This window comes from Dendrobates tinctorius, unplaced genomic scaffold, assembly GCF_039654945.1.
Source record: "Dendrobates tinctorius isolate UK_male_01 unplaced genomic scaffold, ASM3965494v1 ptg000029l, whole genome shotgun sequence".
NCBI classification, from domain to species: domain Eukaryota; kingdom Metazoa; phylum Chordata; class Amphibia; order Anura; family Dendrobatidae; genus Dendrobates; species Dendrobates tinctorius.
The window spans coordinates 54,524,104-54,537,909 of record NW_027361697.1 but is presented as its reverse complement, the minus strand read 5'-3'; the positions used below and the strand labels follow the sequence as shown (position 1 = coordinate 54,537,909).

General features: G+C 40.9%; 1 protein-coding gene across 2 annotated transcripts in view; it reads right to left on the bottom strand.

The window, feature by feature from the left end:
- Window positions 1-2,917: 2,917 nt before the first annotated feature.
- OLFM3 (olfactomedin 3) overlaps window positions 2,918-13,806 on the bottom strand; it is a 345,834-nt gene continuing 334,945 nt past the window's right edge. For both annotated transcript variants that reach the window (XM_073571715.1, XM_073571714.1), the window contains exons 5-6: window positions 6,085-6,191; window positions 2,918-5,796 (exon numbers count right to left, since the gene is read on the bottom strand). In XM_073571715.1, coding sequence (XP_073427816.1) covers window positions 5,119-5,796; window positions 6,085-6,191 — 785 coding nt within the window. In that variant the 3' untranslated portion in view covers window positions 2,918-5,118. The remainder of the gene's footprint in view (window positions 5,797-6,084; window positions 6,192-13,806) is intronic.

Sequence of the window (13,806 nt, the reverse complement as noted above, 5' to 3'; positions counted from 1 at the left end):
ACTTTTTACGATCATGTTGAAGGAGAACTGTGCGTCATCAATAAGCATCTGCCTGACTGTGTCTTACCATAGAATAGAAGAACGTACATAAATGACATATTTTACTACACCATGTGCACAATTATTAGACAGCTGAGTATTCTGACCAGATCATCATTATTATGCAGAATTTTCAACTCCAAGCTGTATAACCCCTTATAAAGCCGTGCAACATTATTAGGCAGCTTGGTTTCCTCGGGCAGAATAGGCCAAAAATTAGATTTAATGGCCCCTGACAAGTAAAAAATTGTTAAAAGTTTTATAGAGGAGTGCAGTAGTATTGAAATTGCTTCGGGATTATCAAAAGGTTTGCTGAAAATAGTCAACAGGGTCCCAAAACAACGTGTTGAGAAAAAAAGATGCAAATTAACTGCCAAATATTTGAGAAGAATTAAACATGTAGAAACCAGGATCCTGTTATCCTCCAGTTCTGTCATATTCCAGTACTGAGTCCTCCATAGAGTGGCTAGAAGTACAAGGTGTTCAGTGCTTAGAGACACGGCCAACGTAAGGAAGACTGAAACCTGACAGCCACTGAACAAGACACAGCATTTGAAACATCGAGACTGGGCCAAGAAATATGGCGCTTGTGCACATTGATCTCCTGGCAGACTTCAGGAAAATGATGCAGCAATGATGAGCCGAGAACTCAATCTGCGCTTGTGCCGCCACTGGCGACATTTTACTGATGCCCACAACGAGATCAATATTCGCAAGTGTAACCTGCGATTAGGATGGCGCAGGAGAGAAATTTAAATAAGGAAGAGGATAAAGACACCCGGGGCAGCTTAGCAGTGGCACAGCCGGAGACCCTACCCACAACACGGGTAGCACGGTGGCTCAGTGGCTAGCACTGCAGCCTTGCAGCACTGGAGTCCTGGGTTCGAATCCCACCAAGGACAACATCTGCAAGGAGTTTGTATGTTCTCCCCATGTTTGTGGGTTTCCTCCGGGTACTTCGGTTTCCTCCCGCATTCCAAAGACATACTGATAGGGAATTTAGATTGTTGAGCCCCATTGGGGACAGTGATGAAAATGTGTGCAAACTGTAAAGCGCTGCGGAATATGTTAGCACTATATAAAAATAAAGATTATTAAAATAAAGATTATTAACCCCACAATTCTGCTCCGATGAATACCAAAACTTCGAGTGATGAATTTAACAGGACCAGACTGTGGATTTCTTCACTGAATATATGTATTAAATTAGTTTAACAGCAACATTACAGGACATTTTTGGTGAAGGAAAATAGTAACCTGTGTCTGGGAGGCTGAGGTTTGGTGTTGCCCATAAAGTTCATCATCAACAGATTAAGAAACTGCAGACTGCAAGGATGAAAGACTTATGACTGTTATTGAAAAGAAGGGATTTTATTCTGGCCACTGAGATATATATATATATATATATATATATATATATATTTTTTTTTAAATATATTTTTGTACATTTTGAGTTCTTTGGTTATTATTCTCACTTTAACAGATGAAAATTAACAACTGACAATTTATGTTTTTAATTTGGTTACATAATTCTCCACTTTGTGTTCAAAATTATTGGGCAACTATTAGATATTCTCCTAAGAAAGACAAAACTTCACTTTTACTTTATTAAATATTCAGGTTTGTTAACCTTTTGGATTGACTGACAACAATGTTAGTTGCCCCAAAATAAAATGAATCATCAAAAATAGAAATTTCCTAATAATTGTGCACACAATATATTTTAGATACTTAAGAGATATTTTCATTCCGGCTTCCAATTTTCATTTGAAGGGTAAGTCCATTTAGAGAAACCATGATCTTAGCACGGTGCAGCTGCAATATGGCTGTCGACTGCTCTGAGATGTTGTTTTGCTAAAAAATGACAAGGTTTTCAAATTGTTAATTGCAATGTGGTTTTGTGAATAAAGCTACCGTAATCTTCATTTGTAAAATCGCACTACCATTTACAATCAGTTTAAAACCTGCAAGATCCATATGTCTAAGTCAGTTTTTGGTAGCACGATAGCCACGCCATGGCTGTTGTGTGTGGATTCACCTTTACAAGTAATTATGCAATGTTGAGTACTGGTAATTATTAAAGGTTACGATTTCTTAAACAAAAGTAATATAATTACTTACATATCGTACAATGAAAAGTACAATACACAGTGTTTGGGAAAACAGTCTAGCGCTGAGCATGACATGGGGATATCCTGACTTTTTTAACTCCATGACTGGGCGAATTACCATTTTTATTGTTTTCATATTTCTTCCTATTCTTCCAAGAGCTAGAACTTTTTTCCTTCCACATAGCCATATGAGGTCTTGTTTTTTGCGAGACAAGATGAACTTTTTAATTATACCATTCATTTCAACATGTGATGCACTGGAAAGCGTGCAAAAAAATTCCAAGTGTGTTTTAATTCCCCAAAAAGTGCAATTCCACAAATGTTTTTTGAGTTTTTTTTTATTTACGATGCTCACTATATGGGTAAAACTAACCTGGCAAAATGATTCTCCAGGTCAGCAGGAGCATATTTTTCACTTTTTTAATTAGGTTTTTTTTTAATTTGGAAAAGTGGGTGATTTGAACTTTTGACTTTTTTTAATTTTGTTCAAATTTTTAAAAACTTTTTTTCCACTTTTTACTGTATTTAATAGTCCCCTTAGGGGACCTGAACCTGCGATCATCTGACAGCTTGTACTCTACATAGTAATGCGTAAGCACTGCTTTGTTTGATGAAAATTACCATTGAAAATGTCCGTCTCAGATACAGAGGTCTTCAGCAGACCTCCAGCTGTCATGGTAACCCATCGCCCTGTGATCAAGTCTTGCGCATTGATGGGAGAGTAGAATAATGTTGCATTTTTTAAATGGAGCCCCACTCCATACAAGGCTGTTAAAGGCAGATAATGATTTATTAAATCAGCCATCATCAGCCGGAAAAGATACGAACTCGGCATGTGAGCACACATGAAAGTCTGGAAAACGACATATGACATAATTGTGTGTCATATATAGTGAAGGGGTTAGTGAGTTCAATAAAGATGGGCTTATATCTTATGGTACCAAATTTAAAAATTACATATAAATGATGCGGAGTTGGTGACTGTATACATAAAACAGAGTGAATAATTACCAAAAGAAATAAAAAAATACAAATACATTTTTACAAATAAAGACAAACGAGAGGATCACATTTGTACACATACACTAAAACACATTATGTAAGGAACAAACTGAAAAAAGTTGTGGCCTCCATTGACTGTCTCATTAAAAAAAATCACGGGAATTTCTCTGTAGATCACATCCAGTTTTTGGGTCTTTAAGACCTGATGTTTTTTCTTGTCAGTGGTATCTCTTTTGTAGTCAGGAAATTAATATCGCAAACTGGTTACTTGCTCATAGGCTCAACACATTAATAGAGTCTGTGTGATTAATCGACCAAATAATTGTCCATCATTATGACTGCTCCAGGGTTTAATAATTACAAATAATTAGACCTGCCAGCTAGCTATTCAGTCATATGATAAAGGAGTAATGGGACGACTCAGCTGATTAACCCTTTTATATCTCCCATGGTGATAATTAGTATCTTACAAGATTGAAATTAAATCATCATTTCAGCGGTTGACACATCCTTACTGCTACCCTACAAATATAAACTGCCGTGGTGCGTAAAACCCTGGACTTTGCACAATATCAGCCAATTAGTTTATTTCTATATGTACAGTATACATTACATATGTACAGTATGTATTCATAAGAATGATATTAGCCATCAACTTATTGGTAGACAAATAAAAGAATTCTGATTAATCATTGACTCATATTCTTATCATTATTCAGATGTTCTAAGCTTTACCTAACGCACAACAACCCAGACTTGAAATATTTAAAACTATATATTATATAGACTTGTAAATTTGATGCATAATCTATTAAAATATATCAAATATAAAGATTTCATAAAATATAATACTTATCATAAATAATTCTAGTTCAAATTAACAGATGCTTCATATATTTTATTTCAGTATCCATTACTTATTGTTAGCTATTCTAACGAAATAGTTTAGATATTAGGGGAGACAGAATATAGTAGATGCTCCGGTTTCCACCTGACACCTCGGTATAAAGAAGAAGTCTACAGTAATACTATTAGACATGGAGGCTGATATTGTAGCGGCTCGATAATGGCTCAAATTGATAAGTTAATATGTTTAGAACCTTGTGGGAAACAGATGTTGCACTTTATTAAACTCTACAAATATTAGCTCATTTTTCTAGTTTAAAGAGGTTGTCCTCTACTCAGACAACTCCTCATTAAATACTAAATCCCCCTTTGTAAAATAAAAACACCTTGGTGTAGGTATTCCAGAGGCTTGTGTGACATTGTTATGATAGCCAAGTCCTGCAGCGAATTGGTCTGTGATTCTCACAACACGCCTGGATGTCTGAGGTTCATCCAAAGGAAGTGAGAGCGCAGCAGTGCCGCAGAGGCTACTGATTGACCATAGGTTTCACGTGGCATGACACTGTCACGTGAGCCTAGGGTGACCTGGATCTAACATTGCTGAACCAGCACCGGTATGGGAGGTAAGTGTAAGGTGTTTTTAATTTACAAGGGGGAATACATTAGTTAAAACAGAGTTTTCCTAGTAGTGGACGACCATATTAAGGACTGTTAGTAAAACTGGATAATGCAAGTAATCTGCCTAATATACTGATTTATCAGCTACATTTTTCAATGTGCATCACTCGTTTGATGCTTTTTAAGTAAATGCCAATTCCTTCTCTCTTTTGTAATCGGTCCTACATCATTGTGATTGATATGTCTTGTAAATAAGCTTTCTATAAATGTCAGACTGTCATGGATATGGTAGGTCTCCCAGGCACTACAGTATGCTGGCAAAACATTTAATCACAAAGCATACAGGAAAGAAATAACTGACAAAATAAAAAGGGTATGAAGAGAAAAGTAGACACTTTTGACCAATAGGAAACATTAGAAAGTAAGCAAGTCGAGAAAATGAACAACAGATCATAGAATGATGAGTGCGGGACCCTGTGTGGAAGGCAAGGTGAGTTGCAATTCACACATCACCATCTGTTTTAATGATGTGAAAAAGTGTGACATTGAAGAGCACCTGGTGTCCATTGTTCCAGGCATAGAGCGCACGGTCCCGAGCATTGTAATCCAGCATGGATATATGAAAGTACTGATTGTGAAAGGGGATGTCCATGTACTCATATGAAGAGGACTTGGTTGAATATGAGTAGTAGACCTTGGCACCAGTAAGATGGTTGTTGGTGACATACAATGTGCCACAAATCATGAAGGATTCTCCAGCACTCCGTTTGGGGTATCCTGTACTCCAGCTCTTAACAACTTCTAATGTGTCTTGTCGAAGTTGGCTTATGACAATATTTCCAGCATTCTGGTTAGTAGCATAAACAGCCCATAGCCCAAACTCATCAGCCATCAAGTCGATGTCAGAAAATCCACCCCAAGTGTAAGGATAGACATTGTTGAAACCGGCATTGTCCAAACTACGCTGGGCCAGGATTTTCCCTGTATTGAAGCTGTACTTGATGATTATGTTGCTCTGATACTTGTTGAAGAAAAGTGAACCATTGTAAACCAGGTGACTAGTGCCAGCCCATTTAACGGGTAAGGTGTAAGTCCTGGATTCAGCTCCTGTGACAAAATCTGCCAGTGACTTGTACTCCCGAACTATTTTGCTTGTTGTGAAACCTTCCATATACCAGACCTACCAAGAAAATAGATACATTTCTAATTACCTCAAACTTCCACATGCATTGTACATCTAATCTCTGTTTTTATCTTTTATTTACATATGAATGAACACATAAAACATGATTAATAATGTGTAAAACGTAATCAATGCTTTCTATTTGCTATTGAGTTGATTGATCCTATATCAAATAATGCATGTAATGAAGTGGAAAAATATGTGATCATTATTAAAATACTTCAAAGTATAATTTATTTACTCTTTACAACATTTTTCTTGTTTATAAACCATGAAAGTACATACACGATTGTTTTTCTCAGATGCCACAGGATCCGTCATCCAAGCTCCAAACCGTGGCCCAGATGCCTTTACTGTAACAGGTCCTGTAATCTTCATGAGCTTTCCACATGCTACAACAAAAAAAGATATGCATGATGTGTGACACACTTGAAATTATTTCCTTAGGAAATCTATCTACTTATTGGTGTGTCTGTGACACCCCAGAGTCCAGTTGTCACAGTGACATTGCCTCCCACTAAGGGGTAAAGTCATGCCTGGAGGCAGGAGGGGGCCCCCATGCCAGGTAACACAGATTACATCAAGAAAAGGAAAAAGGTCCAGCTCCAAAAATTTAAAATCCAGGATTTTTATTGTATCATGTTTAAAATACATTCATGGCTGCTTGTCATCAAGTAACGGCAACAAAGTTCACCGCATGGGGATATTCTCCAGGTCTCTGTACGCGTTTCGAGCACAAATGCTCTTAGACTCAGAGTAGCCTACTCTGAGTCTAAGAGCATTTGTGCTCGAAACACGTACAGAGACCTGGAGAATATCCCCATGCGGTGAACTTTGTTGCCGTTACTTGATGACAAGCAGCCATGAATGTATTTTAAACATGATACAATAAAAATCCTGGATTTTAAATTTTTGGAGCTGGACCTTTCTTCCTTTTCTTGGAGTCATTATGCGTCCTGGCAGAGATGTGTCCGCGCTCAGAGCTTTTCAATAGTTCTTACGAACTTACAAGAGGTGAGCTGAAATTCATCTTTTTCAACACAGATTACATGACAATTCCTGCTGCAGGTCAGAAAGGGGAGCTTCCTTATAAATTCTGGCCAGCAGATGGGGTTAGTGAGTCATCAAGTAGTCAGCTGAGAGAGCAAACAAGGGAGTTGTCATGGAAACGAGAGCAGCTGAGCTCATGACAAGACAGTTAGTCAGTTGGAGACGGGGAGTTGATCTGTGAAGAGGGAAAGGACAGGAGCGGAGACAAGAGGCTCTGGGGGAGCTAAAATTGCATATAGCTGACCCCAGAGCGAAACGCTGATATAAAAAGAGGATTCCAGAGTCCTAGGCTGAACAGGAGCTGTATGCCCTGATCACTGAATCTGTAAGTACCGGGAACTGCAAGTTCCTGGCCGAAATTGAACACCTGAAGGCATGGCAGCAGATCAAGAGCCCGGGGCTGATGGTGAAAAGGACAGTACCCGTGATATAGGCTCACGCTGTCAGCCATACAGGTTAGAAACCATCACACAAGAGAGGGTCGCAGCTTAGTTACAAACAGCAGGGACCCGAATACAAAGCGCAGAAGGAAGGTACCAAACCCCACCTGGCAGGGTGGATCCCCTGAATGCCTCCAGGCGAGCCGGACTCAATCCATCACCTGTATGTGGTACCCCGGATTGCATCCACTTGCAAGTAAAAGGTAAAGAAAACTGCACCTCTCTGTGTCCTATTATTTCTTTGCACCCCAACATTCACCACCATCTGAGCCATTAATCAAAAATATTTGCCCTGGGGCCCCCGCACTACCCGTGGGGAGCTGAACGATCTTTGCTGCATCACCATCAGCCCCAGAGGACCAAAACCGCAGCATCGGCCACTCATTGCCGAACACCACGGGTGGCATCACACTTAAACATCACACAAGTTTCCTTTATTTTATAACTGGATGCCCAGTGTCACGGACCGGGTCACTGCCATCGTGACATCCCCCATTGAAGTTAACAGGTCTGGTACCGTAACCTAAGGCCCTGCAGGGCGCTCCAACTGGTGTCACGACGAACAGGATTTATCGAGCCTAGCAAAGCTGGGTACAATGAGCCTGGCAAAGCTGGGTTCTGTGTACCATAGACTTTATTAAATTGTGTGCTAGAGACTTTAATGAGCTTTCAAATCACCACCATAACTGCGTCACACAGTGCGTGCGAGCAGAGAGGGGCGTGCCATTGTGGGCGGTAGTTGGAGCACCCCACAGGACCTTAGGTTACTCGGTACCAGGCCCGTTAACTTCAATGAGGGATTTCACGGAAACAGTGACCTGATCCATGGCCCTGGGCGTCCAGTAACTAAATAGAGGAAAGTTGTGTGATGTTTAAGTGTGACGCCACCTGTGGTGTTCGGCAATCAGTGGCTGACGCTGCGGTTTTGGTCCTCTGGGGCTGATGGTGATGTAGCACAAAGACTGGTTCAGCTCCTCACAGGTAGAGCAGGGGCCCCAGGGCAAAGATATTTGATTAATGGTTCAGATGGCGGTGAACGTTGGGGTACAGAGAAATAAGAGAAGGACACAGAAAGGTCTCTTGATCTGCTGCTGTGCCTTCAGGTGTTCAATGTCGCTCAGGAACTTGTAGTCTCCTGTACTTACAGATTCGGCGGTGAGGGCATACAGCTCCTGTTCAGCCTAGGACTCTGGTGTCCTCTTTTTATATCAGCGCTTTTCTCTGGGGTCAGCTATATGCAATTTTAGCTTCCCAAGAGCCTCTTGTCTCCGCTCCACTCCTGTCCTTTCCCACTTCACAGATCAGCTCCCTGTCTCCAACTGACTAACTGTCTTGTCATGAGCTCAGCTGCTCTCGCTTCCATGACAACTCCCTTGTTTGCTCTCTCAGCTGACTACTTGCTGACTCACTAACCCCATCTGCTGTCCAGAATTTATAAGGAAGCTCCCCTTTCTGACCTGCAGCAGGAATTGTCATGTAAAATGTGTTACCTGGCATGGGAGCCCCCTCCTGCCTCCAGGCATGACTTTACCCCTTAGAGGGAGGCAATGTGACAACCAGACTCTGGGGTGTCACATATCCTCAAGTTGTCTATTCAGTATTCAGTAGTTCAGAATAATGCAATCTCCTTACGGTCTTCTCACTTTGTGCTTTCTGGCAGGGTGGGCTCTACTCCTTGAGTGACAGTTCTGGTGATCAGAACTGTAGTATTTTGCTGTAACACATTCAGCTATTTGTAAGCCAAAATCAGGAGTGTAACAATCAGAGGAAAAGTATAATAGAAACATGTCACCACTTCTGTATTTATCACCCACTCTTGGTTTTGGCTTACAAATACTGAGGTAAAAAACTCACCAAATACTGAATGTGTGAACGTGGACACAGTGGTTAGTTCTAGAGTGTATCATTTTATTTACACACAGAGATAGCAGGGTGTTTGAAAAAACACATTGCTCAGGACAGTGTAGTAATTGGGAGAACTGTTATAGGAGAATCTCATGTTGTGGACTGGTAATTTTGCAGGATTTATATTAGTAGCTCAGTCATGAGCTGAGAAGTTGGGGAGAGGGAGGTAAGCAGTTAACTTCAGCATAGAAATCAGTGGGCTGGAGAGAGATGACTTGGACACCAGGAGAGAACTTCTCTCCTGGAATATATCTACTGGGCACTCTCGGCCATGGTCTGGGTAGGCTATTGTGGCCAAGCTCTATGGAAACCAGCTGTACACTATAAAAGATAAAAGGCTCTCATTGCAGGAGAATCACTGTAGATGGAAAAAGAAATCCAAATACAAAATTATTATTTACATGCTGTCTAATTAAAGCAACACGAGAATACCCCATTAAATCCACTGCTTTCATGCAAAGTGCTGATACTAATCTTCTTAATATTCTTATTAGACACCAAGACTGCAAATGAGCATATAAATTTTGCAAATGGTTATATGAGTCTTTGAAGAGTTTATAGACTTTGAAAAGGAACAATTCTAGTACAATGTGTGACAACACAGTATCAATCTAGACACTGGTGTGGGGGTGAATTATGCTTAACTTAGCCAGACGTATTGTTCGTTTGTTCAGTAGGTCAAGGTACATTGTTTCATGTGAGATTGTAGATTGACCCTTGTAGTATGTTAATTTATGGAATGCCTGCTGATTATATATAGCCCCCTGCGATATACTAGTCTGCATAATTCGGAGGACAAATATCAATATAATTGAACAATCGAGCAATGAGAGGTACTCTTCCCCACCTTCCCTTTAACCTGTGGGATATAAAACAAGCTCGTCCTTGTCACCAGTATGATGCTACAGAACGTCAGCCTAGGAACCAAGGCTAAAGCTGATGGAATACATCCCCATCACTGAACCCACGGGTTTTTTTGAAGAACTCAGGTTGGGACAGTCAGGTCACCTGGCCACATACCTTGCTGTGCTCGGTCAGCTTCCTAAGCTTGATGAAACCTCCTCTCTGAGAATGCCTGCCAAAAAAGGGGGTGCTACTAGTTGAGATAGGTGGCCCTGGATGCCCCAAATTTCCTGAGGTTCTAATCCCTATCAAGCCAGCAGAGGGGTGAGACTCTGTCAAATGCACCATCTTGTTTACTTTTTGAAAATGTACTATATGTTGTTGCAAAATGAAGAGACTCCAGCTCCACAAACTGTGATTCTTTATTCACATTAAATGTAAATTTGCATCGCTGACTGTGTATGACCTCCGAATTTCTTATGTGAATAAAGAATCACAGTTCTTGGAGCTGGAGTCTCTTCATTTTGCATTTTCTATACCTTGACCAGGCACTTCTGGGCTTCAAACACCTTCAAGATGCAATCCCAGTGAACTGGATTTTATTTTATTCTATCTTACTATATTTTGTTGACTGTTGGTTATACAATAAAATCTTACTGGAGTTTGATATCCTCACCCTGTGTTGTCTGAGTAGTGTTCTGCCCATGAGGAAGGAGTACAGATAGTGGGATGAGGCCTGGTCCATGTGGTATTTCTAAAGACAGCCAAAGCAGCAGGCAAGAGCACTCACTGATCCTCATGTCTCCACACAATGTATCATCCTCTACAGTTATTAGTTTTTTTCATAAGTTTGTGTATAATAATTGCTATACAGTGGGTATGGAAAGTATTCAGACTCCTTAAAATTTTTCACTCTTTGCTTCATTGCAGCCATTTAGTAAATTCAAAAAAGTTCATTTTTTCTCATTAATGTACACTCTGCACCCCATCTTGACTGAAAAAAACAGAAATGTAGACATTTTTGCAAATGTATTAAAAAAGAAAACTGAAACATCACAAGGACATAAGCATTCAGACCCTTTGCTCAGTATTGAGTTGAAGCACCCTTTTGAGCTAATACAGCATTGAGTCTTATTGGGAATGATGCTGTAAGGGGGTAAAGAGCAAGAAGAAACCGAAGGGGGTTACCTCCCCTTCTCCGTGTCCGGAAACACATAGCTGGGCAGCAGGGTTGACTGGGGGAAGACTTACTGACTTGGACCGACGGCACCATGTGACTGTCAGGAGGAGTGGAGGAAGAGAAGGGGCGGTGGGCCGGAAGCAGAGCAGGCTGAGGGCGTGAAAGCAGAGTGCACCAGAGCAAGAGCAGCGCACACCACAGAGAGCAGGCTGCAGCACCGCGTAGCAGAAGAGAGGGGACTCCCAGTCACAGTACTGAGATCAAAGGACGTGATATCGATAGCGTTGCCTGTGAGTACGTGAATGTGGAAGCCCCGTTGACCAGAGAGGGCTTTTCCCAGGACCGCGCAGAGACTGTGACCAGTTCACACAGCCCCGGTGCCCGCTGTGACAGGCCAGAGCCCCTGAGCGTGACTGAGAGACTTCTCATTGGGCGCAACATTGTTTCTGCAGAGAGACTGTCAGCTTAATATACAGAGTCTTAGAGCAGGAGAGACTCCATTCAGCAGCGTCTTCCTGATTCCTGGTTTCAGCATCACCCTGAGATGGGATTGCAGAGACTTAACCCTGGAGTTCCCGGTTTCCAGGAGAGTAGAGACTACAGAGACTACAAGTGCCGCTGTTGATGGTGCCTACGTTGGAGAAGACGACCCTTCAATCAAGGCTTCATCGGACTGATAAGTTGCAAGAATATCCGTGTAACCATTTTTGTTCTGCTTGACTGTTTGATAACTCTGCTTTGCTTTAGTATATCATTAAATCACGTTCACTCTGTCAGTTTAACCCCCACTTCTCCCTGCGAGGAGATACTGTCCCCTGTAAATAAACCCTTCAACTTTTGGTCTGTCTCTGATCCATGGTGACATCACATTATCAGCACCTGCATGTTATTACAATGCAACAAGTTTTTCACACCTGGATTTGGAGATCCTCTGCCATTCTTCCTTGCAGATCCTCTCCAGTTCCATCAGGTTGGATGGTGAACAGCCACTTTCAGGTCTCTCCAGAGATGCTCAATTGCGTTTAGGTCAGGGCTCTGGCTGGGCGAGTCAAGAATGGTCACAGAGTTGTTCTGGACCCACTCCTTTGTTATTTTAGCTGTGTGCTTAGGGTCATTGTCTTGTTGGAAGGGGAACCTTTGGCCCAGTCTGAGGTCCAGAGCACTCTGGAAGAGGTTTTCATGCAGGATATCTCTGTACTTGGCTGCATTCATGTTTCCTTCAATTGCAACCAGTCATTCTGTCCCTGCAGCTGAAAATCACCCCCATAGCATGATGCTGCCACCACCATGTTTCACTGTTGGGATTGTATTGGGCAGGTGATGAGCAGTGCCTGGTTTTCTCCACACATACCACTTTAGAATTATCACCAAAAAGTTGTATTTCTTCACATCAGACCAGAGAATCTTATTTCTCATAGTCCAGGTCCTTCATGTGTTCTTTAGCAAACTCTATGCTGGCTTTCTGAGGAGAGGCTCATAAAGGACCCATAAAGGCCCGACTGGTGGAGGGCTGCAGTGATAGTAAATATAAATATAAAGGGGTCTGAATACTTTCAGTACCCACTGTATGTCAGATTTTCTCCTTATAAATAGCTTGTATTTACATACAATGTATGGACAAAAATATTGTGACCCTGCTCTATAAATCCATATGGTCTGCTACTTAATGGCCATGTTGCTACTGTTCCTAAATGCTTCCACTTTACAATAATACCATTCATAATTGATCATAGGATATTTATTTGGCAAGAAATTTGATGGCTCTAATTGTTACAACAATGGTATCCTATTCCTGTATCACGTTCCTATTCAGTAATCTCTTTAGAAAGAACCATTTTCATGTTGGAAGACTCTATGATTGGGAGTGGGTTGGATTTTATCGATCTGTGGCGATGGGACTAAATGATAATAGAGAAATCAATAATTAAGAGATGTATCCTAATACTACTGTTTATGTAGTAAATGTCAACATTTACATTTTTGGCAGAGATCCATTTCGGACATCATATGTAACAGTATTACTAAAAGACAAAAAAAAAAAACAGTCAAGCACCACATTATTTATATGCTGTTTTCATGATTCTGCTTTTTGTCATTTTTATTGAGTATTTTTCTCTGCTGATTTCAAGCACAAAGCATGCTGAAATTATAATTAATGCCAAAACTAATGTGGTTATCAGAGCGCCTTCTGAATAAGAATACAGACATTTGCATTCACTAATATTTGTGGCTTGCCATAAAATAACTCATCAGCAAGATCACCCTGAAGATGTCCCGCATGAATATGGCCTTACATACATGGCAGATATGAAATCATCCCCGCACACAGCAAGTCAAACATGGCATTGCTCATTGTTTGTCCTTTTCCCCACAGGCCACCAGTACTAGAGAATAATTTGTGTAAAATAATACTGATTATCTGAGAGGCTGCTTTCATTTATAGCAGAGACTCCCCGCAGTTCCCTGTGAACACGCAAGTACGTTGAGCACAGCAGCACAACACTTCAATGAATAAATTGCAGCTTATTTCTTTCCACCTAATCAGATCTGAGATTCTTAGCAAAGTTATACCCCTAACCTCTCACTTTT